Genomic DNA, 24,927 nt, shown 5'->3' with positions numbered 1-24,927 from the left:
GATCTCCCAAAGGAAACAAGAAAGGGACGGGAAAGGGTATGTGGGCGGCGTCGGTGGTGTAAAAAAAATTATGCATGGCATACATACCCCAGGAATTTCAAGGGACAAGGGAACGATGGGAGAGGTATATATGTGGGTGTAACTAGTACATTTTGTAACAATACTTGTGTGCGTACTGAAAGACATCATAGGACATTCTCCTGGCTATTTTAGTACATCTCATTATGCCAGCTGTTGTTGAATGTATCATATCACCTGTGCCTTGGAGCCAAACAGTCGTCAGAAATTGGCCATCTAGTTTTTTCCACAAATAATTACCATTCCCTATCAAGCTCATCACAAAAAAATAAGAGCTTATAACACGTTGCACTGCCGGCCTCAATCGATCACCAAGACCTCTCCCAATGAATCAACGGCAACCCCCACATTTCCCAAAGTCACCACTGAAGGGCAAAGCCAACGGCAGTATAAGCAGCAGTGAACTTGAGGACAAAGTCGGTGAGGGAGCCGATGAGAGAACCACTGTTATAAATACTGTCAACACCCATCACATCTTAGAAAGAGAAAATAAAACTTACATCATCCTCCCCTCTGGTCCTTTGCTGGTATACCCCAAGGCAAACAACACCCTGGCAAAAGCCCAGAGGCCGCCGAGGGCGCCGGCAAACTTGGGGTACTGGAGCCCAGAGATGAGGAGGGAGCCGAGGAAGGGGGTGAGGTTCTCGGTGAAGTTGTTGTGGGCGCGCTGGGCGCAGTTGAAGAGGTAGGCCTTGCGGTCCTTTTCAGCGAGGTCGTTGGAGGCGTAGGAGACGGGGTACTTGATGCCCGAGGCCTTGCGGGCTTTGGAGGTGAGGACGGCATGGAGGGTGTTGATGAAGAAGGTGGAGGAGGCGGCGAGGAGGACGTAGCCGTAGTCGGAGGGGAGGGTGAGGGTGATGGGGGCCATTTTTGACTGTGTTGTATTGGTGAGTGTGGTGGAAAACGAGGTGGGTGAGAGGTGAAGTCGAGGTTGTTGTAGAATAAGGTGAGGTTTTGAGATTGAGATTAGAAGTGGACAGCCAGCCAGCGACCTGAAGATCGAAAGGGCTGGCGGGATGGGTATATAAACCACTGCCGATAGTACCCCTACCTACACTGTACCCAAAGAAACTTCTCCTTGCTTCCAAAGAGCAACAAACCGTCAAAACCGTTCGACTTGCCTTGTATTTTTCAATGCTACATACAACAGTCAAACATTTCCCCCCGGATTTATAAGCCCTTACCTATGCAGGTAACACAGACACGCGGTCCCCCCATCCGTCCCCTCTCCTGAAGATGCTACGTAAACATCATCAACGCATCACCCATTGCCTGTCCTCCACTACCCCACATTCAAAATCCCCTTTCTGGCTAATTGGTGGTCTTAGCGTCAATCAATTGCAACGTACACGGAGGTTGCTTTTCGCCCGACTTCCGTGTCCCAGCGCCTTGGCCGGTGCAATTGTTCCCATTCCCTTTGTAAGAAGTTTCCGAGGTGATACGGTCGTGGAGGAATTGATGGAAAGAAATTCTCGGGTGGTGACTACCCGCGGCCGAATTGAAATTTAGAGCCGGGCTGCAGCGGGTGTAACCGCCCCCGCCCGCCAACTGCAGAAGATCATGTACAGTTGCCACCGGCACTTGGCTGTGTGTGTATAAGTCCGCACCACCCAACCAGAGAGCTTACAGTCACGATTAGTACAATCACGCAATTCAACTCTAACCAGACCACCGGTATTCTTTAGACAGTACTGTCACCATCAATTCGTGCACCTCTCCTCCGGCTCCCTCCACTCCAGCCCAACCCCCTTAAACACCCTCCTCTCCGCCGTCAACATATCCGGCGCCGGCTCCCCCGTAACAGGATCACTCTCCAGATCAACCCACGCCCCATCCTTCCTGCTCCTCACCCCAGAGCTATCAAACTTCAACCCCTTCTCCTTCTTACAATACCTCCTCAAATCCCTCTGAAACGTCGTCCCCGACGTCCACCCCAAAACCGCACACCCAGCCGTTTTCCATGGACTAATAATGATATCCACCCTCCTATGCGGATTGGTATTCCTCCCTTCCCCCTCATAATTCGGATCCTGCCACACAACCAGCGCCTTATCCAAAGTATCAAACCCGCTCCCCGCCACCCTCGAGTCCCCCTTCCAAGCAACCGGTTCCTGTCCCCGTTCCGTATTTGCCGTGCTCAGCAGCAGCGTATGAGTGATATACCCCCTCCTTTCCAAGCCAACAACAATCCTCTCTACAAACCCCCTCGTGGCCTCCTCATCCCGATGCGAAAGCACAACATCCACATCCCCCGACTCCTTCTTCCCCCTCCTGTACCCCCCAACAATAACCATCCCAAACCCCTCCTCAATCTTATTCGCCTCCTTCAGTATAACCCCCCCGATCTCCTCCACCTCTCTCCTCGGTATCTTGAGCAAGAACTCGTCATAATACTTCACGCCAATCTGCTGCACCCTTGTCAACCCATCCCACCCATACTCGACCACATCGTCAATGTCCCTCCACCCCTTGTTGTAAAACTCCCTTGCTGTCGTCTCTGCCACGCCCCAGATATCATAAAACAACTTTAGAACCTGAAGTTTGGGGTCGGACTCGTACTCCTCCACTTCTTTGAGTGTCCCGCTGGTTTTGTACTCTTGGTATAGCAACGCGATCTTTTGGCCGCAGCCGGGGAGCCGGGCGACTTCGTTTTGGGTCTGGAAGGGAAAGGGGTAGGCTGCTACTGTTGCTATGGCAGAGCTGTAGGCGCGGACGCCGATTTTATCCCCAGTCAGGGTGCGCGCGAGGCGGATTTGGAGGAGGAGGGAGATGAATTCTTGGTTTGGGGGGTTGGCTGGGGTGGAGCGTTGACACGAGTAGGTTGTGTGCAGGCAAGGGGGGATGGGGGGGAGATGGGTGTCTAGGTCGTGTTCAGAGGTTGTCTGCCTTAGTAAGGCAGGGCGTTTGGGGGTTTTGGTGACTGGGTGGGAGGCGTAGGTTGAGCCTGGTTTTTGGGAGGAACCCTGGGAGGAGTATCGCTTTTGAGAGGAAGGAGGTGTCCGCGGGTGGGAGTCTTTATGCGCTCGCGTCAAGAGGTTGGAGGTGGATTTGGTAGGTGTGGTTTGGACTGAAGCTGGAGCAGGGGGTGGCTGCATGGCTTTGCGGCCGCGGTAGATGGCATATTTGTCGTCTAGAGGGAGGACCTCGCCGGCGGAAAGGGAGTCGGTGAACCAAGATAACTTGGCAACTTTGACGGTCGGTTCGACTTTGGGAACGGAAACTGGTCCTACAAGACGGCGTTGGATCTCCCCTTCTGAGCAGGTGTCAGAGTCGAGATCTGAACTCCCAAGGGCCGGAGTCGCTGACAGTCGGATTCGCTTCCGAGGAGGTGAGGCTGGAGGTGTGCGTTCATCTTTTTCGACTTCTTCAGTGACAAGCTTGCGCTTTCTCAGCTCAAACAGCGCGCGCTCTTTGCGAGAAATCTTTCCGAGAATGACCTCTGCCTCGTTGATGTCGTAAGTCAGAGTAGGTATTTGCTCTACGAGTTCTTGAAGCTCTTCGGATCCTAGATGACTAGGTAGGAGGAAAATAGCGGGAAAATCAAGGTTTGTTGGCATTTTTTGGTATCGCGCAGTTGTGAGAAATATGAGTGATCATCGTGTACTGCGGAGGATATCCAGATAGTACTGTAAGAAGGAGCTTCAAAACGGATATATCCAACAATGGGACATGAGATCTATGGTTCAGATGAAAGTGGTAGAGTAATTCCAAAGTCGCGAATGGTAGCTCAAAAACTTATGGTGAATATAGTAAATGGCGATGAAGCAAGAAGCTCCATGCCCGCTGCGGCTGCATCGCAGAGGGTTCCCTGTCGCTTCAATGACGTGCATGGAGACGGGAGCAGCAGCTCCCATGCTGGACTGAAGTTCAGATGGGATGCGACGAATCAGCAGTAAGACAAAGAGGAATACGACCGTGCAATTGAAATACTGACACTGTGCTATCCTATTAATATAAAGAAACTCCGTGCGAGCGAATACAAACTTCACACTGTCATCAGTCGAGCGAAAATGGTGACATCAGCAAAATCATCAACTCAACGCCCTCAATCTGCCTTTACCCCTTTACCCCTGAAACCAAGGCCTTCACCAAAAAAGAAATCTTGACGTGACGGGCGAGTAATCACAAACTCTTTGTCCGAGAAAGTGGCTTCTGTATATGCTCAGTCGGGAACTTGAAGTTCTTCATGATATCCTGCGACCTAGGAGACAACTCGCTCAGGACCAGACTGTCCCCATGCAATTCCACAGGCTCCGGCTCTGCTGGTGGTGCTGGAACCGCCTCCTGCTGCTTCTCAGGTTTCACCTCCGGTGGTAGCTCAATCCGGGGCCTCTCGTGTCCAGTCACAGGTAGTTCTGGATGGGGCTGTTCATGACCCTCCACTGGCAACTCAGGATGTGGCTGCTCATTATTAATCACTGCCAGCTCCTGCCAATGCAGTGACGACAACGTCGCGGGCTTGTCGTAGGCCGTGTGAGAACTGATAGATTGACCCACAACCGTGGATGGCAGTGACTGTTTCTTGTGTCTGCGTCTGAAGAACAGAAATAACCCGAATACTGCGGCTAGTACGACAACGCCTCCGACTACCCCTCCCGCAATGGCAGCTGTATTACTTCCGCGTGCGTAGCTGGCTGGGCTCTCGTCTGGGTTGTTGTCGAAACGGGCGATAGAGAATATGTGTTCGAGTTCCGGTGAGGCGAAGCCTGCTTCTGGCTTGAGGCCCCTAAATAGAAGTGTCAGCGTCAAGCCTCGTACCTCTGGTTGGATTCGGCTTACCTGGTATTGTAGTAATCCTGAACTTCTGGAGCGGGCGCATAAACGGCAGGATTCGCTGTATACGAGGTGTTCCAACCCATGGCATGCATGTCAAATATCGCCAATCCTCGGTGGAAAGGATCAGGGGTGCTGAAAGCACTAATGTAATCGGATATGTTATCTGAGGAACCGTTCCGCTGCTGGCGTTGTTGTTGTGCGCCTGAGCTGTCAGCTTGTTGTGTTGTGTCAACACCACCGATAATCAAGACTTGACTTCCGCCAACAGGGTTGCAGGTCAGGCCGTGTCGTGGGTTATGTGACGGATAGTTTGCTTTGACCCAATGAAATCCAGGAAGCGTAAGCACAAAGGCACTGTCATAGGACAGCGACGACGACCCATACTGCCCTTCCCAGCCCGCGTAGACCAGTACCTCATAAGTATGATTGTTGGATGCCAGGCCGGCAATGCAGAATTGCTTACGAGGTTGGGGAGTATTGCCGCTCGTCTTTTGTTCAAACCATGTCTGACTCTCTGGGTCGTATACCTGAACTCGCCGAAAAGATATCAACTCGTCGGTCTCGACTCGTCCTCGTCCACCTTGCTCGCCGCCTACATTGATCAAGATTCCGCGATTTCCAAAGTTGGGCACGTAGATCATGCCTCCATACCGTTCCAATCCCCGAGTAAACACGCCAGACACCGTCTGATTTGTGAGTTTGTTGGTGGCAAAATCGTAGGTGTCGAGGCTGCTGAGGGTGGTCTCCTGGCCTGTCTCATTGCTGATGACGCCTACCCAGGAGAGATGTTAGCTATAGCCCTAGATGCTCTCCATTAGACCTACCGCCGAGAAAGAACCCCCGGCCATCGCCACTGCTTGTTTGCCCTTTGTAGGGCCGTGGGAGGTTCACAAAACCGGGGTCAGCAGTATCGTTCAAATTTCTCCAGTCACCCCCGCCTGATCCATTTGGAACGAATGACCACAGGCCCTGTGAGCAGAGCGCTCCATCACCGAAGAAGGGCTCTGTCCCGGCAAACCCCGTGTATAGAACTCCATTCTTCTCGTCGACCCAGATGCCACCGTTTCGCAAGTTCGGGACACCTTCCGGCTTGGAAGACGATTGTATGTCGATCATATCATTGGGCCAATCCTTCGAAAGATCAATGGATAGCAATGTATTTGCTGCAAGCCGTCAGCTCATAGACAGAGTTCTACAAATTGCACAGGTGGCTTACAGTACTGGTAGACAATGTTGCTTCCGCTCTTGTAGGAGAACTCGCCTCCGTCGATGTACACCCATTCGTTCAACACGGCCGCTGTTTGTATGGCATCGTATCAGCGGGAGCCCAACAACGACTACCCAAGAAACTTGACTTACAGGAATGGAATGCTCTCCTCAAAAACACTTGGTCGTCAACATCGCCATCTGCTTGTCGAGGACCAATCCGATGGCTTAGTGAGATCTTGGCAGTTAGAAGACACCAAAGGAACAGAAAAGATTTCGCCGCCATGGCTTGAGGGACAGATGTTCTTCAGAAAGATAAAAGAGGAAGACAGCAGGTGAGGATGACAAGCAGACTGGAGGATACTAGAGAGCAGGAGTCTCTCTGTCTGTCAAATAGCACTGCCATGACTCGAGTTATACCGTTCAACGCTGAAGAACCGGTGTCCGCTGGACGGTTGCTAGACTAGCAGGAGTCGAGGCCTGGAACTGAACAAAGTCTATGGTCTCCAACTGCAAGGTTCGATGGCGTGGAAGTAGTTCATCGCTAATGGCATTTGCATGATCTGGCGAGGAAAGATCGACAGAGGGCGGAAAACAAGCCTTATTATATTTTGATATGTAAACAGATATTACTCGAGAATGATGATGTTCAATGAAAGTTGAAGTTGAGTTGACCGATGCCAAGCAATCGCCAAAAATGGCTTGGCACGACAACCTGCCAGGGGTGTCTGCAGCAAGGAATGCAGCTCCAGCCACATGCATGCGCCACAACAGCCGGCATGGACCTGGAACTTGTCCTTTTCCAGTGAGGGGACAACCTCGCCAGAGCTCCAGCAGCTGGCCAAAGCACCACGACTCCCTTATCCGCCGCACTGCTACGATCCCGGCTGCCATCTTGCGCTTCACCACCTCGAGTTGTGATTGCTCGGCGTCGGCATCTCTGAGCTAACCATAACCCCACCAAGAAGGTATTAAGCCTCCTCCTCTCCGTCATCCAACCCAACTACCTCCCCAACTCTGAATCACCTGTCTGCCTCGCTGTCCAGTTCACCAAGGCCCTGGACTCGCACATGCTGATGCCACCTTTCCTATAGTCCAAGGCAAGACCACGTCCTCGACTTCGGCCCCCATATTCCCAGTCACACAAGTACCTCGACTCTTTCCATCTCCGCAACTCCGCAATTCATTCGACTATCCCCGAACATTAGTGCCATCATGGATTATGAACAACTGAAGGAGTCGTGGGGTGAGGTGGAGGATCGCGATGGAGTTCGGCTGAGTTGGAATGTGTTCCCAAGCACTCGCATGGTTAGTGCACCTGCTCAAGGCAATCAATCTGCCGAGTATTCGGTGGCTAATGTTCAACATAGGAGGCTTCGAGATTGGTCGTCCCCATCGGTGCTCTGTATACCCCTCTGAAGGAGAAGCCCGACACACCTTTGCTGCAGTTTGAGCCTGTCACCTGCAAGCAACCCTGCCGTTCAATTCTCAATCCTTTCTGGTAGGTTAATATGACGTTCTACCCTTGACTATCTGGCCACTTTGCTCACATCTAGGACAGCCAGGTCGACACCCGCGCCCGCCTTTGGATCTGCCCCTTTTGCCTTTCCAGAAACCCCCTCCCGCCGCATTACAAGGATATCACGGCCAATGCCATCCCACCTGAGCTTCATCCCGCCAACACAACTATCGAGTATAGACTTTCACGACCAGCCCCGAGCGCTCCGATTTTCCTCTATGTCGTCGATACGTGCCAGGAGGAGGACAGCTTGGCTGCTCTCAAGGAGTCCCTGATCATGAGTCTGAGCCTTCTCCCTGAGAATGCTCTTGTTGGTTTGATCACATATGGAACGATGGCCCAGGTTCACGAGATTGGATACACCGAGTGCGCAAAGTCTTACGTTTTCCGCGGCAGCAAGGAGTATGCTGCTAAGCAGGTGCAGGAGATGCTCGGCCTCACCGCCCCTGCCCTTCGCCCTGGCGTGCCTCCTCACCAGCAGACCAGAGCTTTCCCAACCGGTCCCGCCGCCCGCTTCCTCCTCCCTGTCGCCCAGGCCGAATTCCAGTTGACAAAGGCGCTCGAGCAGTTGCAGAAGGACCCATGGCCTGTTGCCAGCGATCGCAGAAACTTGCGCTGCACTGGTGTCGCTCTCTCTGTGGCTGTCGGTCTGCTCGAGACCTCTTTCCAGAATGCTGGCGGCCGTATCATGCTGTTCGCTGGTGGTCCGGCCACGGAGGGCCCCGGAATGGTGGTTGGCCCTGAGCTGAGAGAGCCTATTCGGTCGCATCACGACATTGACCGTGACAACATCAAATACTACAAGAAGGCGTTGAAGTTCTACGACAACCTTGCTAAGAGGACAGCTCACAACGGCCACACTATCGATATTTTTGCTGGTTGTCTTGATCAGGTTGGTTTGCTGGAGATGAAGGGGCTTTGCAACTCGACCGGCGGGCACATGATCTTGACCGATAGTTTCACATCGTCCATGTTCAAGCAATCCTTCATCCGAATCTTCGAGAAGGACGCCGACGATAACCTCCTGATGGGCTTCAACGCGGTTCTCGAAGTTTTGACTACAAAGGAGCTCAAGGTCACTGGTCTCATTGGCCACGCTGTGTCTCTGAACAAGAAGTCGACCTCGGTGGGTGAGACTGAGTGCGGGATTGGCAATACTTGCTCGTGGAAAATGTGCGGCATTGACCCCAATGCCAGTTACGGTATCTACTTTGAGATTGCTCAGGGCGGCCCCTCGCAACCCCAACAGGCGGCTCAAAGGGGTATGATTCAGTTCCTCACATACTACCAGCACTCGTCTGGTCAGTTCCACCTCCGTGTCACCACCATCGCCCGCGACCTTAGCGGTCCAGCCGGTGATCCGGCGATTGCCCGGTCGTTTGATCAGGAGGCCGCCGCTGTGTTGATGTCCCGTATTGCGGTTTTCAAGGCGGAAACCGATGATGGACCGGATGTCCTCCGCTGGGTCGACAGGATGCTTATCAGACTGTGCTCGCGCTTTGCCGACTATCGCAAGGACGACCCTTCGTCTTTCCGCCTCGAGAAGAACTTCACGCTTTACCCACAGTTCATGTTCCACTTGAGGAGAAGTCAGTTCTTGCAAGTGTTCAACAACTCGCCTGATGAGACAGCTTTCTATCGCCATGTTCTTAACCATGAGGACGTTAGCAACTCCCTCATCATGATTCAACCCACACTCGATTCATACACTTTCGACCAGGAGGGCGGTCAACCAGTGCTTCTGGACTCGACCTCTATTCAGCCAACACACATTCTCCTCCTCGATACGTTCTTCCACATTCTCATCTTCCACGGTGAAACCATTGCAGAATGGAGAAAGGCGGGTTATCAGGACCAGGAAGGCTACGAGAATTTTGCCGCTCTCCTGGAGGCTCCCAAGGAGGACGCCAGGGTAAGTCAAGATTGCCTGATCTATTCCAACACATTTCATACTGACTCTGGATTAGGACCTCATCACGGATCGTTTCCCTCTCCCACGTTTCATTGTTTGCGACCACGGTGGCTCCCAGGCTCGTTTCCTCCTCTCCAAGCTCAATCCGTCCACCACTCACACATCAGGAGCTGGAGCGTACGGCGGTGTCGGAGCTCAGAGCGCGCAGACCATCTTCACGGACGATGTGTCTCTCCAAACCTTTATGGAGCACTTGATGAAGCTGGCGGTGAGCGGGACAAACTAGTGTGGTTGTTAGAGTGCGGGAGGGTAATTCAGCCCGATCCCGGGATTTACTCATTACTAGAAAGATGGTTTTGTGATTTGTTTAGCGTAGTGTTACGGAATCTATACCAGAGAAAACGGCGTTTTTGGAAACATGTGACGTACCTTTTGATGTCAGTTGAGGCAGGGGTGGAATCGTTGCACAGTATGTGATCTCGACAATTGAAATAATTCTCAGTATCAAAAGTAGATATTTCCCATTCCTTTGCATACGCTTTGGTCCATTGAATCGAGCTCGGTTCGTTATCTCCAGAGAGGCTCACTTAGGGGGTAAAGCAACCGACTTGCATATCGCCAAGAGGTGGGTCCGTGTGGCTGGTGGGAGCTTCCCCTCCACGAAACTGTGGCTACAACCTTGCAGGCCCCGCCAAACCTCAATCAGCCACACAATCAATTTTCTTAGGGCAGGTCGGCAAAACCCACAACTGCGATTTTTGATTTCGTCGTCTTGATACTTGGCCCGGCCGCACTCACCACGAACACACCCAAGTCCGTCGTCAGATAACCAGCCGACACCATGCGTATGTCAACCCCAACGAATCTACCAAATGAATTAATGCCAGAATACTGATTTTGGGCCATGTGCAGCTCCCAAGGTCGACCCCAACGAGATCAAGGTGATGTAAGAATTATTCCCAGCCGAAAACCGCACCTCGTCTCTCCCCCGCGCCGACAAGGAATTGGAAAACGAACGACAGAAAACTGACGGATATGGTTTTGCAGCACCCTCCGTGCCACCGGTGGTGAGGTCGGTGCCTCTTCGGCTCTTGCCCCCAAGATCGGTCCTCTTGGTCTTTCGCCCAAGAAGGTCGGTGAAGATATCGCGAAGGCTACTGGCGACTGGGTATGCAAAACCACACCACCCTTCCGAGAACCGAAGAGCCGAAAGAGAGAGAACACGATTTCTGACGAGACATGATTTTTTTTGCTGCGAATACAGAAGGGTCTCCGTGTGACCGTCAAGCTCACCATCCAGAACCGTCAAGCCGCCGTTTCCGTCGTCCCTACCGCCTCTTCCCTCATCATCCGCGCCCTCAAGGAGCCCCCCCGTGACCGCAAGAAGGAGAAGAACATCAAGCACAACAAGTCCATCACCCTCGATGAGGTTATCGAGATTGCGAGGACGATGAAGTTCAAGTCCTTCTCCAAGTCCCTCGAGGGCTGCGTTAAGGAGATCCTCGGCACTGCTTTCAGCGTTGGCTGCCAGGTTGACGGCAAGAGCCCCAAGGCCATCAGCGACGCTATCGCCAACGGCGAGATTGACAGTATGTGTGGCCATTCATTCTACAACATTTTGGGGGTCTGGACGGTCGATTACGGGTAGAGAGAGGGGATCATTGCTAACAGTTGGTTTTTTTTTTTAGTTCCGGAGGAATAAGCGCGTCGTTTACGATAAAAATTATGGTCGGATTGGGATTCTCTTGGCATGTGATTAGGAGTTCAGGGCTTGCTTTACATCAGGCTTGCCAGACTACGGCAAATCAAATCAAAAGAAGATGATTCGTGGCCGAGCATGGTCTTGCCAGTACATATGTTTTGGCTTTCCGGGGATAGGTGCGAATTGCTTTGCTGCTTTTTGGGACGGGGGAAATTAGGACACACACACAGAGGACCTTTTTTCCAAAGGAGTTGTTGAGCCCTTTAATGGGTGAACCGCGCCTATCCCGCGTTCCTTTTTTGCCACTCTGATGAAACAGTTCGCCCCGAGATACCCATACCTATACCAAATAACACACCAAGATGAAGAAGAAGAAACCAGACCCTGACGTTCACCCCAAACTTTGACCTTGCTTTCAGTAGGACTTTTGGGTTTCATTATCTTGTTCCGGAAGATTGATATTTGCGTCCTGTCTGATTACTCGCTATGGCTTGTTGGAGGGGCGTGTGTAGGCGCTGTGGAAGTCGAGGTCCTTTCTTGCTGTTGTTGTCTGATGAGTGTGATTGATGTCCAGGGCTGTAAGTAATAGATACGAGATGATGCCACTGGCATTGAGAGCATGCCTGGTGTGGTGTGTTACAGGTTCGTGGAGTTTTGTTTCCGGGTGATACGAGGTGAGGGCGCCACCAGCTTCAGAATGTTCGTGTTAGGCCATTTATCATGGTTTCATTTCCAGTTGGGAAAAAACCACTGGTTTGTATGTTGACGATAGCTGGGGGCTTGTTTGTTGGTGGTGATGGTGGTGGTGCTCTGTTGAGAAGAAGTGCTCTGATTTGTAGGTAGATTTGATGACTTGATGATGGCTTACTACTTTGGATAAAGTTTAGGATTCCACTGGCGTGTTTCGGGACGAGTGACTTTTATGTATGGGCTTGGAGGGAGTGGAGGGTGTCGAGTGGAGGGCGGGATATGAAATGATCAACATGGCTTTTTCAAAGATGGCGAATGCAAGGTTTAAACTTGCATCGAGGGATCCATGAAAGGAGAAGTCGAGGGTGTTTCTATTCATCTATTTCTCTCTTCTAAGGCCTTGGTTTTATACGATGCGGTTCCTAGTTCTCTTTTCGTCCTATGATACGGGTGGGATGGTGTTGCTCTTTCGTGTAGAATCGTTAACTTTTTTATTTTAGTTGTCGAAATGATGTTCTCGTGGGATTTGGCAAGGTGTTGGTATGAGTTTTGACTATGGGCTCGAGATGAGTGTGAATAAGTTTGATCTAGGATGTCTTCTTAACGCTTGTTCTGACGGTCCAGGGGGGTTTAAGAAGGGGGTTAAGAGGAATTTTGGCTTGGAAATGCCAGCTAGGGATTTGAAGATTGGGTAATGAATGTGTGTCTCTTTTCTCTTGATCATCTTCAAAATGTTGTATTTTTTTCGGCGCCAGGTTCACCGTCAAGGCTCATGGTTCTTCTGTGCCGTGATATAAGCATCTTATTGTTTCACGGGTCTAGCGAGTTTCTTTTGAGCATTTGGAACTTGAGAATCTATCTAAAGGGGATGAGGTTCCGGTGCGAGCGGTTCGGTTCGGATTTTGATGAAAGGATGAAGGCCAAGAGGGAAGGATACTGAAGGGTTTGAGGCACAGCAGGTCTCATCGTTGGGAGACATAATTACGTGGCCAGTTCAGTCGTAGGGCTGAGGTTGTACTTGGCTGCCTCAGTTTGCATACATGACAATTCAACGTCTTGAAGAAGACGTGCAGGATAGTTGCAATGATGTTTCTAACAATGGGGGTGGTTTATCGGAGATTCAAGTATGTTCGTGGTGTTGAGATGGGATTATGGCATGGCATTGGTCCATACCGAATGGCACAGAAGAGGCGCATGACGAGGCGAGGACACGGGTAACTATGTAAGTAGGATAGGATGGCGCAGCTGGGTGTTGATCAACCGTTTGTTCATGGGGGGTTCCGGTTTCTTTCTTTCGGGCCGGATCCGTTGATTCATGGCTTTGGATTCGAGGAATTGCGGTGGTTGTTTGCTATTCTTTCATGCCTTGGCAGGTATGGTACATTATGCTAAATAATTTTTATGCAAGTCACTGTCACTGTTGTGCTTCACAGAGAGGAAGGAGGGTGGGACGGGGTGAGTGACAACGGCTCACGGCAGGAGGGGATATGTTTCAAGGGTCACAGATCAGTGAGTGAATGATGGGCGTTTGGTGTTACCGTGGGGTTGTTGGGTATGTTTAGAATATTGGGGTATCTTTTTGAGGTTGAGTGTGAGAGAGTAGTGAGGTGAGGTTGAAACTCCCAGATTTCCCTTCCGCAGAAACGAGAGACACTCAAGTGCCGTAAGTGCCGCCGGAATATGCGCCGGGTGGCAGTAGGCATGCAGAGCTTTTGCTGGTGACCATCTTTGGTTCAGAGAGGGCGGGCTCAGAATTACCTGATGTTTGGTTCCTCAGCCATGAGAAAGAGTGACCCTCAATCTCAGACAATGTACACCGAAAGTAGGTTGCATGGTTGGGTTAGGTAGTAATGTACGGAGTCCAGGGATGAAGAAAGACGGGGGATGGTGTGGTGAGTAAGGCGGTTGGGACCTTGGGGTGGTTGGATTGGGTTCTCACCGACTGGTTTCTGGGGATTTTCTGTTCTGACTGATCTCACTCGTTGATGGGTTGGTGTCTTGGCTGTCACTTGTTATCACAGTATAGTGCGAGCATGTGTGGTGGGTGATACGGAACCTTACATATAGGGCTATCCTCTGAGCTTCTGCGAGTGAGCAAAGGGAATGGAGAGGGTTGGGTTGATGTAACCTAAGCTGGATAGTGGGCCGGTAGGTGAGGTAGGCTGACGGCGTGAAGTATGTATATAGGATCGAGCATGGCATGAGGGGGCGGGCCAGTTTGGTGACCATTGGGACCCCGATCAGACCCCAAGGGGAAGTTTATTTTGTGAGAAACAAATAGACGCTGAAAACAGTGACAGACCGTAGATGTGATAATATCTGACGCGGGTCTTGAGAGATTTAACCTTGCATGAGGCTTTCCACCAGTCGACGTTTGAAAAGGGCCATCTGCGGGGTGAATGGTGGGATGGATTTGGATCTGCCTGTGGTGCTCACACACACCCACCCCAATATTGACACATCCATGCCACGCAATGTTGCTTGCAACTGCTCCCCAAAACATCATGATGAAGCGAGGAGAGCTGTCATATTCTGCGTCGTAGAGCTGGGAGGGGAAAGGAAGACTGGGCCGAGTTTACCGAGGGAAGAATGAGGGGCACGGGATAGGGATGTTTTCCAGAAAAATGCAAGATTGATACGAAGACGGGCTGTCCAACACACCCACTCACCCAACCTGATGTGGGAGACGCCCAGAAGTAGGCTCCAGATGAGATGATTGGAGTCTGCATGCTGCGACTCGCATCCATGGGATAGACAACCGACCCTGCCTTTGCCCTGCCCTGACCCTTGCTGCTTGTGTCCACAGGTCCCGCACATGTCCCTCAGGTCAGAGGTTTTCCTTGTGTTGCTGTGCTATTCTGATTCTTCGGGCGGCGGGTGACGGCACATCGCCCGGCACATAATACTGTGTGTCTCTCTGGTCTCTCTGGTCTCTTTTATCTCTTTTGTCAGTCTGTCAGTGATTGAGAGGTATCTGCCTCGTCGAGTCGCACAGCTGGCGTGGCATGGCATTTACTGAGGTGCCTATCAGATGTCGACGGCCATGATGGACCGGGATGAATCAGGTTTATACATGCCTTAGTCGAACCGTCGTAATGAAGCGAACCACACCCAGGGACGCGATCCATGTTCCTCATGTCCCGGAGGGTCACATAGCGTGCCCAGTGGTCTCTGAAGTGCTTCACAGAGCTTGGATGTGCTCGGCCCGCAGCCACTAATAGGGTGCAGCAGCGCCGTGGTGAGGTGACGGTACCTTGTTGGAGGTTGAGGGTGGTGCAGCGCTGGTGCAGTGTAGCAGCAGGGCTCTAGCGTTTCCATGCTACTGCTGCTTGTGTGGGGGGAGGCTTCCCTGCAGAGTTTAGGCCCGAGAACGCCCGCAGGCGCAGGCCCCCGTCGTGCACCAGCCTGACTAAATGCGGCCCCATTCCACATTTTAGACAAGTGAGATTCCCGCCGACTTCCCTGTCCGTCTGCATTTCAACGTCAGGCCAGTTCCCGTCTCTTTTATTATTTTGAATAGAAGCAGTGCAGGAAAAGAGAGGGACGATCCTGCTGCCCTGTTAGACCAGAACCCCCCAATTCATCGCCACCGTCGCCGTTGATCACCGCCGTGCCGGGTCCCGATAATCCGATCCTGATCCTGATCCATATCCACCTTCGACTGACAGCCAGGTACCTGACAAGGGCAATTTCATCACGCACCCACGCACGCACCTCCCGGGCCCTCCGTTCTCCTCTTCTTTTCCACCACCGACTACTGCCTCCACATCAAACCCCGCCCCGACCTGATCGACTCCGGCTGAGGACACGGCCGTCGCTATTCACGAGCCCGGCGGTGCGGAGACGGGAGCTGTGGTTGACGCTGTTGTGGGCGCTGGAGAGAGTGGATGCGACCGCCCGTCGGACGAAACAAGACAGAATTTTGTGATTATTTTTCCTCTGCAGATCCCGGACCACAGCCGGGCGGAACTGGGGGGATCGGTGGGTTGATTGACTGAGAGGGGACGCAGGTGCATGGTTACGAGTCTGGGCGAGATCCCAGCATTGCTCTTGTTTCGACCTTGCTGTCCACTCCTCAGATGGAATACCCTTTTCCGGGGGCCATTGTGTGCTCGACAACCTCTTCAACAAAGTCAACAATGCTTTGAGGTATTCACTGGGCAGTAACGAGTCTGGCCTGATTCCCCTCCCCCCCAAGCAACAGGCGACCCGCAAACTGATCTCGACGCTCCTTACTTACTCTATTATCTACGCTTCTCTGCGATACAATCTCATCGTCTTTCAGCAGAAGACATCACCAGCATACGTAGTATCGGATTCCACCATGTTACCTCTTGTCCAAATGCACCCGATGGTGCAACCACAGCTCGACTTACTCGGGCCCCATCAACCGCACGTAAAACATGACCTGGAGTACGTGTCGCATCACCAAAGACCACAGTTCGCGCGACCCTCCCCCTCGCTCCACAACACAGACTCAACGCCCCGGGCCTTCGCCATCCGCAGCGCCCAGCCAGCCCCGGCGTTGCACCGCATCACCACCTCGTTCATCCGATCACATGCCCACGACCACAGTTCGGAACACTCACTTAGACGCAAGACACCAAGCGGCACCATCGACAATGGGTACGATGGTTCGGTTGCCCACCTGGCCTCCGGACCCCCACCATTGAAGCACATGATCTTGCCTGCCTCGTCAAGAATATTTCCGACTGCTGTGTCTCAGAGAACATCAGGGCTAACTGGGGTTGGCTACCATAGGTCAACACTCTCTGGATCATCATGGCCATATCAGGCACCGAATCCGACTGGGAGGCTCGATGCTGGGATGGAACCATTAAGTAGCCCACCTGTGACGCCTGTAGGCTGGGGTATGGGAAGTACAAATATGATAACGAATCCGGCCGCGCCAGAACAGACAAACTTTCTGCAACCAATACCCCAACAAAGTTACAACTCTGTGCCCAGCTTGCAGCCATTGTTAGGGCCAGGATACCACCAGCCGTTGAATCAAACAGTCTACAGCCCGGGTGGCTACCAACAACCGCAGCAACCACAGCAGTCGATGGTGTGGAGGAATGGTGGGCTAGGAGATTATCGAACACCAATACCCCTAGCCAATGGCTACACACCACAAAATGCTGTCGTTGATAGTGCGTTTATGCCCTCGCAGTCGACCATACATGGCATGCCAAACGCACCAGGACTGGGCCAACCACACCCATTCCGCTTGCCATTGTCAAGCTACCCTCTTGACGATGGGTACGGTCGTCATGCTCAGGCACACATGGCGCACCATGGGGCTGCTCATCAGGGTCATGAATCTCTGGCACAACTAGCTGGACATATTGCCCAAGGGGGCAGTGGCGGAGATGTTGCCTCGAGAGCAAGGTTCAAAGAGCTGGCCCTGCAGCAAGCACATAAAACATACAATGATCTGCTACTTTATCTAGGCAATGCGAAGAAAGCACACCACAGCCGGACCGGATCTTTATCAAGAACGTCATCGAAGATGGTGGTATACCCGAAACCCTCAATAGCACCGTTGGCGAGCGGAACCAAAGTACGACCATCGCCAGCCCTCTCCGAACCAACAGTCAGCTATGCACAGCACATGGCACAGAAGCAGGCGGCAGCTAGGAGTATGGCAATGGGAGGGCAAGGAATGATTGTTGGAGGCTTCAACCAAGCGAGGAATCTATATTCAACGGGGCTTCAACAACGGCCATACTTTGAGACCGGATCACCACTTCACAATGCGAAAAATTCACTCGAGATGCTCACCAACCTATGTGAGCAAAGTGGATGGAAATGGGTGGATGGTATGCTGTTGGGAGGATGTCTCCACTATGGCCTTGAGCGTTATGAAGATGCTCTGGAGTGGTTCAAGCGCATCGTGAGCATGGATGCTAGGTACGTATTCCCAGTCTGGTCGACCGCGTTAGGTTTACGGGGTGATGCTAACAAACAGGACAGCCACGTCGAGGCTATTTCAAATATTGCTGCGACATTGTACTGCATGAACAGGCAGGATGAAGCTGAACGGGAATGGTCTAAAGCGATCAAGCTAAGGCCAAGTTACCTGGAAGCAGTGGAACATTTGGTTGGCTTGCTGTGCTCGAATCATAGGAGTCAGGAGGCAGTCAACATTATCGAGTACATTCAGAAATCATTGAGGATGTCTGGAACAAACGGAACCGTACATGAAGTTAACGAGACGGCGAGCGAGGCCGACACGGCGTCGACTGCCACGATGCGAGAATTGAGCCCCGACAACTTTGTGCTAGACGACCTCAACAACGACAGCCCGACCCAGCATTTTGCCCGACCTGCAGACAATAGCCACGTTCCAGGTTTTGGGTCAAGCGGATATGCGATAGCCGGGACCGAGAATGGACGGATGATCCTGCTGATACACGCCAAAGGAAACATGCTGTACTCGTTGAAAAATATCGAACAAGCCTCGGATGCTTTTGAGGAGGCGGTGCTCATCAGCGCTGGAAGACAGGTTCAAGGGGTGCGATCGCTTATCAGAAGGATCCAAACCGTCCTAGCACCGAGGGATATGCATTCAGGGCAGCTTAGGGGTGCTGTTCAGGCGAACCTGTCCGCGCCGTTGCTTCTGTCGCCAGACAGGGCCAAGCTTACCGCACAGCGGGTATTTGCTTCGCACGGAGGACTCTTGCCGGGACTACAATATGTTCCCGAAGGTACTCACAAGAAATCCGTGGTTGTCACAACGAGCAATTCATTGTTGTCGCTAGCCAAGATCTTCCAGGACACCATGTCGAATGGTGGGCCAAACACCGGTATGGTCAGACAGCCTGCTGGAGTGGGCGATATTCTGGCGCTCTATTACCTGTCCTTGTCATTGCAGGAAAGTCCGTCAACAGCAAACAACGTCGGCATCTTGCTCGCTAGTGTTCAGCAGACGTCTACCCAAGTTCACTCTGGGCCGCCTATGGACTTGGGGAATCTTCCCGCTATCCCTGGGATCGTACCAGGCAGCGGCTTATCGCTCGCCCTGGCTTACTATTATTATGGCCTTACCCTGGACCCAAAGCATGTGCACCTGCATACCAACCTGGGCAGCTTGCTCAAAGATATCGGACAGCTGGATCTTGCTATTCAGATGTATGAGCAGGCTGTGCAGTGCGATGGAAGCTTCGATATTGCATTGACCAACTTGGCCAATGCTGTCAAGGATAGAGGCAGAATCAGTGATGCCATCGGGTATTACAAGCGAGCTGTATCGGCGAATCCCGATTTTGCTGAGGCTGTTTGTGGGCTGTCCACTGCGCTCAACTCGGTTTGCGACTGGAAGGGTCGTGGTGGTGTTCTGCTGGCAGGTGGCAAGTTTGACCGCTGGCATGTTGACGAGCAAGGGATGCTTCAGGATGTGAAGTCACAAGACCAAGGCAGTGGGCTGATGAAACGTGTGGTTGACATTGTCGGGCGGCAGCTGAAGGAGTCCAGCACTTGGGGTGTTGGCGCCTTACAAGATCAGACGATTGTGCAGCTGGTGGCGCAGTTAAGGGATGCCGGAGCTGGGATCACCGACCGAGGTCTGGATGTTGAAACTGAACTTCGAAAATGGGCTGGTCGATCGTGGGAGGGCTCAAGAATCCTGAGGCTGATTGAGCGGTCGACGAGAGCTGCGATGCGGTGCTGGTATGTCGACAAACATGTCAAGGGCGTCAAGTCATCAGCTGGATACAGGCGGCCGCGGCCTCCTGCCAGCCTTTCGATTCCATCTGCGCCGACGGTGTTGCCGTTCCACACCTTTACTTGCCCGTTGACAGCCAAGGACATCCGGATGATTTCGCAGAGGAATGCGCTTAGAATATCGTGTTCGACGCTTCGCTCACCTTGGGTCCCAGCTACTGTATATGAACCACCGGAGCCACCAGCCCCTTATTTCAAGGTTGGCTATGTCTCGTCTGATTTCAACAACCACCCCCTGGCCCATTTGATGCAATCTGTCTTTGGCTTTCACAATCCCAACAAGGTCAAGGCGTATTGCTATGCAACCACAGCCAGTGACAAGTCGATCCATCGCCAGCAGATTGAGCGTGAAGCGCCCGTCTTCCGTGATGTCAGCACGTGGCCATCAGACAGACTGGTCGAGCAGATTGTGGCTGATGGCATTCATATTCTGGTCAATCTCAATGGGTACACCCGCGGAGCACGCAATGAGATCTTTGCTGCGCGGCCTGCGCCGATCCAGATGTCGTTCATGGGCTTTGCTGGGACGTTGGGAGCCGAGTGGTGCGATTACCTCCTAGCTGATACGACGGCCATCCCTCCCTCGACACTTCGACCACACCGCAACAATTTAAACCTGGGAGATGTCTTCCGGGATGAGGCCTACACGGAAAGCGAGGACTGGATTTACTCGGAGAACATCATCTTTGCTCGGGACACGTTTTTCTGCTGCGATCACGCGCAATCAGCAGATGGCCACAATGAGAGGCATATGTCCTGGGAGGATGACCAGAAGAGGAGGTGGAGGATGCGGAAGGAGTTGTTCCCCAAGTTACCCGATGATGCTATCATCCTGGGTAACTTCAACCAGTTGTACAAGGTATGCTCACCTCCCTTTTCACATCATACTCTCCCTAACAAGATTTAGATCGACCCAACAACCTTCCGTACATGGCTCCGCATCCTGGCTTCCTGTCCCAAAGCCCACCTCTGGCTGCTACGATTCCCCGAGCTGGGCGAAACTCACCTCCGCCGCACAGCTAAAGACTGGGCTGGGGAAGCCGTCGCCTCTCGCATTCACTTCACAGACGTGGCACCAAAGCAACAGCATATCTCTCGCGCCCGAGTTTGCGATCTCTTTCTCGACACGCCCGAGTGCAACGCCCACACCACCGCGGCGGACATCCTTTGGTCTAGCACGCCATTGCTCACACTCCCACGATACGAATACAAGATGTGCTCCCGTATGGCGGCTTCCATCCTCAAGGGTGCGCTTCCAAAGAGCGAGGAAGGGGAGAGAGCAGCGAAGGAACTCATTGCGGAGGATGAGAAGCAATACGAAGAGTTTGCAGTGGGGTTGGTGAATAGGATGGGCTACCAGCTGGTCATGGGACAGGATGGGGAAGTCTACGGGAGGGGAGAGGGAAGACTGGCGGAGATGAGGAGGTTGCTTTGGGAGAGCAAGTGGGGGTGCGCGCTGTTTGATACCAGGAGATGGGTGAGGGACTTGGAGGAGGCATATGGGCGGGCTTGGAGCGATTGGGTTAACGGAAGGGGAGGGGACATCTATCTTTGAAGGGGGTTTTGTTTAATGTGTGGGCTTTTCTTCTTTTTCTTTTGATGCATGGCGATGTGCCTAGATGTTTTTGGATATTGAGTTCTGGGCATTGAAATGAAGGGAAAGAAAAGCTAAAAAGCTATTGGGAATTTGAGTGAATATTTGGGATATGGGACGATAGGAAAGAGATCGTTTTGGGGTATTTGGATTGAAAATTTTGGATGATGATATCCATTTTGAATTTGTTTGTTTGTTTGCGTGGTTTTGTTTGGTTATTTGTTTCTTTTGAAATTTGCCTGTGTTGGCACTTTGGTCTGTTTGGTTTTCCTCTGAACATAGGATGAAGGGATGTGAGTTGATTTTGTGGTCTGCGTTGTATCCAGTTTTGGGGTGTTCTGATAAAGCGGAGGTTGTTGACCGCGATGATCTGAAAGGGGTTGAATTTGAGATGCTTGATACCATTGCGAGCGTTTTGTTTGACTTTTGCCGCTCTATGCTAATAGCTGATATCTGACATTGTGTAGGGATACTACATCGACTTGCCGAGTTCTAGGTTGCTGGCGTTGTCGTTCAACAGATTTGATAAGACTTTGTTCGCGCGCCGGAACAGAATGTCGTCTTATATAAATGCTACCTCCGCCGTGGAATTACATCTAATCATAGGCGTGGTGGCAGAGTGGTCTAATGCGCAAGACTAGAAATCTTGTTCCTTCGGGAGCGTCTGTTCGAATCAGGCCCACGTCGAAGTATTTGTTTGTTTTTTCCAGTTTAAACCGACTGGTTCGGTTTCTTTTTGTCGATTTTGGGTTCAAAAGCACTGCAGAAGTGAAGCTTTTCGTCAAGAAAGTGGTAATCTTCTGACTCTTGATGAGGCAACCCCGAACTTCCTGCCGCCAAAAGCTCAATGTTCGGTGTCAAGTGGGGCAGCAACGGCGCTCCGGCCGAAGCTTGGCACGGGCCCGGCACAAGCCACAGGAAGCTACCCCGCCCTGCTAATGCGGAGCCCTAAATTTTTGCTGCAGGCCACAATTTGTTCAAAAATTCCCTTGCTCGATTTCCCTCTCTCCACCGCTCGCAAATCGCAACGTCCACCCCTCCCCCCAGACTTTTAACCACCACAACCAAGGCGCAGGATATCAACCTCTTTGCGTTCTCCTCACCCCATCCAACTTCCACCGGTCAATCTCTTGAACCTCTGCTCAACAGTCACAATGGCTCCCATCGCTGTACGTATACTCATGACTAACCTCATCATCACCATCCCCACCTGAAATGACCATCGCTTTGCTGTTGGCCCAGTCCACCATCATTGCAAAAAGATGGGAGATGATGGCATGAAGCAGTAGGCTAAGTCTTTCTTTTTTGGGATATCACAGAAGAAGTCCTCCAAGGGCAAGGGCCCCAAGGTCACCAAGAAGTTCGTCATCAACGCTTCCCAGCCCGCCTCGGACAAGATCTTCGACGTTTCCGCTTTTGAGAAGTTCTTGAACGAGAGGATCAAGGTCGAGGGCCGTGTTGGCAACCTCGGCGAGACCATCAAGATCTCCCAGATTGGCGATGGCAAGATTGAGATCATTGCCCACAATGAGCTTTCTGGCCGTTACCTCAAGTACTTGTAAGTTTTTAAGTTTTTTGTTTTTTTTTGCGATAAAAGCCAGAAAAGAAAAAAAAATGAGGACATGTGTGCTGACGTTGCACACCAAACAGGACCAAAAAGTTCCTTAAGAAGATGCAGCTTCGTGACTGGCTCCGCGTCGTCTCCACCTCTAAGGGAGTGTACGAGCTCAAGTTCTTCAACGTCGTCAACGACGCTGAGGAGGAGGATGACGAGTAAATTGGTGGTCTATCTATTGAGCGAGGGAGGATATACCCGAAAGGAGTACAATCTGGCAAGACAAGAGATACCAAAACAAAAATGGGATCATTGGTTGTGCATAGCGGTTGGGAGAAACAGGGTCAATTGAAAAGTGACAACGCCGCCGTTGCGCGGCCAGGCGTTTTGGCCGAAAACAAAACTTGAAGTTCTGTTGCTTGCTTGAGATGTGTATATGTTGTCTCTATTGCTCTTAAGTCTCATAAGCGTCCATATCCATTCCCTTGGGTATATATATACCGTCCAACCCTTCCCTTTTGCCCTCCAACTCTTTGGGTATAATCTATGCAAACATCAATTCTATGAATTTATCTCCGTTTCTTCCCATCATACAACACCACACCTCTGTTATATCTCTTGTTTCTCACCCTCTATTCTCCCTTCCATAGACGTCTACATCCGCAACTATTCCGGCAGCGCCCTCATAACCCCCTCAAACGCCACCAACGCCATCGCATTAGCAGGGAAAGCCCTCAAGAAACAAGGCAAAAACCCCCTCCAATACCCCTTGGGCCCATTCTCTTTATAAACCGCTCTCGCAGCCTCCCTCCACCTCCTAAACCTCCTCTCCCCATCCCCCAACCCGCCTCCCAACGGGTCCGTCATGATCCTCTGCTTCACCACATCACTCGGGTAACTCATGACCCAAAAGACCTGCGCCGACAAACCCCCCGCCCAGAAATTGATCACCGGCGCAGACCAAGAAGTGTTATTCCTCATCCACCGGCTAAAAACGTCATAACTCCCCCACCAAAAGAAGAAGCACCCTCGGAAGATGAGAGTAGCCCCCAGACCGTGGTATATCCCCCTTATACCGTGGTATTTGTAGATTTTACGTAGGGCGTCGATTGGCCCGGTGTATAAGCGGTCAGACTTGGAGGAGGAGTATTGTGTTTGGAGACGGGCTTTGATGTGCTCTACGGGGGCGGCGACGAAGGAGACAGTGCAGCCGGAGAGGATACCCGCTAGGCCGTGGGCGTAGGTTGGCAGGGGGATTACTGCGGGGGGGAGAAAAGGGTCGTTTGGCGGGTGGTAGGAGGGGAAGAAATTGGTGGAGATGAGGCGACGGTAGAAGGTTAGGGAGCCGAGCATGATGGAGTCCATGAACATCCATCCTACTAAAGGGGGCGTGGCGCCTTTGTAGAGGCCGAAGATACCTTCGTTGCGGATGGTGGAGGTGAGGCATGCCAGGGGGCCGGAGAAGCGGGTGGAAGAAGAGGTTTGGAGGCGGACTTTGATTGTGTCGAAGGGGTGGCCGACTGAGAGGGAGGGTTAGTACAAGCGCGGGGGAGGTCATGTTAGGGAAGGGGGAGAGGTACCGGCTAGCTTGGCGATCCCGGAAAAGACACCTGCGACGAAGCCTTTGTAGTGTTTTGCTGAGGCTTGTTGTTGTTGTTGTTGTGGTGATGTTGATGGGACGGGTTGGAGTGGTAACTCCGGGTTCGGAGGGGTTGCTGGGAGCACCGGGGTGGGTAGTTTGGTCATTTTGAAGTGTCAATTGAAGGAAGAAGAGGTAGAGTGCTCGAGGGGAGGGACCAAAGATTCGAGAACGCCCACGGAAGGGTCATAAAGGAGCATGGTGCCGTGGTGTTGGAGTCATCTCGAGGTGTGGACTTCGGCGCAGAAAGATGTCGGCACACTCGACACCCCACCTTGCGGCATCGGGGACAGGGGAGGAGCTTCGAGTGATGCGCCGGCGGGCAAGCAGGATGACTGGTCTTGGCGGATCTTCGACACTTGTGATTGACGCTCGATGTTTGAGTTGAAATATCACGATCCGTTAACGTTGGAGGTATTTTGATAGGTATTTATTTACCATTAATTAAATATTTACAACGGTCGCCTTCATAGACCGCACCCGTGATGTACACTGTTCAATACCAATTCCGGCTCGCAACTCCAACAGGGT

General features: G+C 52.1%; 8 protein-coding genes and 1 non-coding gene across 9 annotated transcripts; 4 read left to right on the top strand and 5 right to left on the bottom strand.

Moving 5' to 3' along the window:
* Nucleotides 1–136: 136 nt before the first annotated feature.
* Nucleotides 137–946, bottom strand: QC761_202550 (uncharacterized protein; the record flags this gene model as incomplete). Its single annotated transcript, XM_062875982.1, has 2 exons — nucleotides 137–522; nucleotides 579–946. 2 exons carry the CDS (start codon nucleotides 944–946, stop codon nucleotides 438–440), a joined length of 453 nt encoding a protein of 150 aa, XP_062734533.1. The 3' UTR covers nucleotides 137–437.
* An 832-nt stretch (nucleotides 947–1,778) lies between these two features.
* Nucleotides 1,779–3,635, bottom strand: QC761_202540 (uncharacterized protein; the record flags this gene model as incomplete). The annotated part of the gene is made up of 1 exon (XM_062875981.1): nucleotides 1,779–3,635. One exon carries the CDS (start codon nucleotides 3,633–3,635, stop codon nucleotides 1,779–1,781), a length of 1,857 nt encoding a protein of 618 aa, XP_062734532.1.
* Nucleotides 3,636–4,200: 565 nt separating this feature from the next.
* QC761_202530 (uncharacterized protein) lies at nucleotides 4,201–6,759 on the bottom strand (the record flags this gene model as incomplete). Its single annotated transcript, XM_062875980.1, has 4 exons — nucleotides 6,214–6,759; nucleotides 5,679–6,151; nucleotides 4,858–5,626; nucleotides 4,201–4,804 (listed from the first exon to the last, which is right to left on the bottom strand). The coding sequence occupies exons 2-4, from the start codon at nucleotides 5,968–5,970 to the stop codon at nucleotides 4,201–4,203; spliced, it is 1,665 nt and encodes a 554-aa protein (XP_062734531.1). The 5' UTR covers nucleotides 5,971–6,151; nucleotides 6,214–6,759.
* A 135-nt stretch (nucleotides 6,760–6,894) lies between these two features.
* SEC23 (GTPase-activating protein S23) lies at nucleotides 6,895–10,025 on the top strand. The gene is made up of 4 exons (XM_062875979.1): nucleotides 6,895–7,368; nucleotides 7,431–7,517; nucleotides 7,617–9,491; nucleotides 9,547–10,025. Exons 1-4 carry the CDS (start codon nucleotides 7,276–7,278, stop codon nucleotides 9,775–9,777), a joined length of 2,286 nt encoding a protein of 761 aa, XP_062734530.1. The 5' UTR covers nucleotides 6,895–7,275; the 3' UTR covers nucleotides 9,778–10,025.
* Nucleotides 10,026–10,088: 63 nt separating this feature from the next.
* Nucleotides 10,089–11,578, top strand: RPL12 (60S ribosomal protein L12). Its single transcript, XM_062875978.1, has 5 exons — nucleotides 10,089–10,336; nucleotides 10,404–10,437; nucleotides 10,539–10,659; nucleotides 10,756–11,080; nucleotides 11,180–11,578. Exons 1-5 carry the CDS (start codon nucleotides 10,333–10,335, stop codon nucleotides 11,191–11,193), a joined length of 498 nt encoding a protein of 165 aa, XP_062734529.1. The 5' UTR covers nucleotides 10,089–10,332; the 3' UTR covers nucleotides 11,194–11,578.
* Nucleotides 11,579–15,213: 3,635 nt separating this feature from the next.
* Nucleotides 15,214–21,651, top strand: QC761_202500 (uncharacterized protein). The gene is made up of 3 exons (XM_062875977.1): nucleotides 15,214–17,796; nucleotides 17,860–20,467; nucleotides 20,516–21,651. Exons 1-3 carry the CDS (start codon nucleotides 16,208–16,210, stop codon nucleotides 21,161–21,163), a joined length of 4,845 nt encoding a protein of 1,614 aa, XP_062734528.1. The 5' UTR covers nucleotides 15,214–16,207; the 3' UTR covers nucleotides 21,164–21,651.
* An 18-nt stretch (nucleotides 21,652–21,669) lies between these two features.
* rpl22 (60S ribosomal protein L22) lies at nucleotides 21,670–23,186 on the top strand. Its single transcript, XM_062875976.1, has 3 exons — nucleotides 21,670–22,371; nucleotides 22,522–22,760; nucleotides 22,853–23,186. Exons 1-3 carry the CDS (start codon nucleotides 22,357–22,359, stop codon nucleotides 22,977–22,979), a joined length of 381 nt encoding a protein of 126 aa, XP_062734527.1. The 5' UTR covers nucleotides 21,670–22,356; the 3' UTR covers nucleotides 22,980–23,186.
* On the bottom strand, nucleotides 21,808–21,889 carry QC761_0033680. Its single transcript has one exon. It is a non-coding gene; the product is annotated as a tRNA-Ser (tRNA).
* Nucleotides 23,180–24,503, bottom strand: QC761_202480 (uncharacterized protein; the record flags this gene model as incomplete). The annotated part of the gene is made up of 2 exons (XM_062875975.1): nucleotides 23,180–24,277; nucleotides 24,338–24,503. 2 exons carry the CDS (start codon nucleotides 24,501–24,503, stop codon nucleotides 23,424–23,426), a joined length of 1,020 nt encoding a protein of 339 aa, XP_062734526.1. The 3' UTR covers nucleotides 23,180–23,423.
* Between the last annotated feature and the right edge of the window lie 424 nt (nucleotides 24,504–24,927).

Source organism: Podospora bellae-mahoneyi, chromosome 2 (assembly GCF_035222275.1).
Source record: "Podospora bellae-mahoneyi strain CBS 112042 chromosome 2, whole genome shotgun sequence".
Classification (NCBI taxonomy): Eukaryota; Fungi; Ascomycota; class Sordariomycetes; order Sordariales; family Podosporaceae; genus Podospora; species Podospora bellae-mahoneyi.
Note: the sequence above shows the minus strand (reverse complement) of the source record. Positions and strands in the feature narration are given on the sequence as shown.